The sequence below is a fragment of the Trypanosoma cruzi genome, genomic scaffold, assembly GCF_000209065.1.
Source record: "Trypanosoma cruzi strain CL Brener 1047053516793 genomic scaffold, whole genome shotgun sequence".
NCBI classification, from domain to species: Eukaryota; Euglenozoa; class Kinetoplastea; order Trypanosomatida; family Trypanosomatidae; genus Trypanosoma; species Trypanosoma cruzi.
The window spans coordinates 83,621-84,920 of NW_001849372.1; the positions used below are offsets into that span (position 1 = coordinate 83,621).

Consider the following 1,300-nt stretch of genomic DNA (forward strand, 5'->3'; position numbering starts at 1 on the left):
CCACCGGCCACGGGTCCACCTTCCGCAGCCATCACAGCTTCCGCGTGCCCAGCAGTCACCGCGCCATCACCCGCGGCCGCACACGCACCCCGTCGCAGCAGCCGTCACTCACACGCACGAGCAGCTGCGCATCACTGCAGGAGCCAACAGGACGCAGAGCACACGGCCAGTCATCATCACGAACAGTGGAGTCGCCTAACGCTGCGGAGCCAACCTGCGATAGCATGTGAAAACAAAGAGAGAGACACAGCCGCTAAACCACGCACAGCCACCGCACAGCAACAAATGGCAGCACCCCAGCAGCAGCAGCGCACACACCACAAGACAGATGGAATCAGTACGATTGCAGAGCTCGCACACCGCCCCGCAAACCAGAAGTTTAAAAAGCAATAAAACAATAATTAAAAACAGAAATTAAAAAGAAAAGAAAAACAAACCCAGGGCTCCAGTGCGCATGCTTATGAGTGTGTCCGCGATGCGTTCAACGTGACGGATGCGGGGCACAACGCGGAGCACACAGCACGGCAGCAGAAGCAAGTGAAGCAAAACACAATCATTATTTTCTCTTATTTTATACAGTGAACCACAACACACACGCACAAATCCCCGCGGTTGAGTGCTGGCACGCACAGCCCGCACACGCCTCTTCAGCCCAGAGTGGTGTACGCCAGCGCGGATACGGCAAGCACCAGCGGGGCACACACCCACGCAGTGCTGCTGAGGCTGCCGTCCATTTCGCGAAGACGTGACGGTGCGCGGGTGGTCGACACAGCTGGCGCCTCTGTAGTCGTAGTACTTGGTGCCTCTGGCGCAGTGGTGGTTGTCGTGGTTGGTGCCTCTGGCGCAGTGGTCGTCGTCGTGGTTGGTGCCTTTGTTGTGGTGGTAGTGGTCTCCTCGGTAGAATCTTCAGACTCCCTATTTGCCCGATCCTCGGATAGTCTCTTTTCACTGGGTAACCCTGTAGTACCCTTATTACCATCTGCCTGTAACGTATTGGACACCTCATTTGGTTTCGTTCCCGTACTGGTAGATCCTGGTCCCTCTCCGCCATCATTTCCCGGCTTTGCCACGGACCCCAAACTTGACGACCCTGTCGAACCGGCCTCCCGGTGTGATGGATCTGGTAGTGAAGGCGGTGGAACGACAACAACATTAGATTTGGGTTTGGACTTCTCCTCGGGGACTGATGCCGGGGGTGTGGTCGCCGTGGTCGTCTGGGAAGAAGCGGCAGCTTGAGACTGAGTGTCTCCCGCGCACACGGACGGGCAGCAGCACAGGGCGAGCACCAACAGGGCGCACA

General features: G+C 57.5%; 1 protein-coding gene and 1 pseudogene across 1 annotated transcript, besides 2 other annotated features; both read right to left on the reverse strand.

The window, feature by feature from the left end:
* Tc00.1047053442801.5 lies at positions 1-177 on the reverse strand (annotated as a pseudogene; the record flags this gene model as incomplete).
* Positions 1-1,300: a sequence feature (areas not merged during assembly with more than two copies in the genome that could not be assigned to a particular haplotype).
* Positions 383-436: a sequence feature (A-rich).
* On the reverse strand, positions 648-1,300 carry Tc00.1047053442801.10 (mucin TcMUCII, putative; the record flags this gene model as incomplete). The annotated part of the gene is made up of 1 exon (XM_797149.1): positions 648-1,300. A coding segment is annotated over one exon (653 nt), but the record flags the coding sequence as incomplete, so codon positions are not given.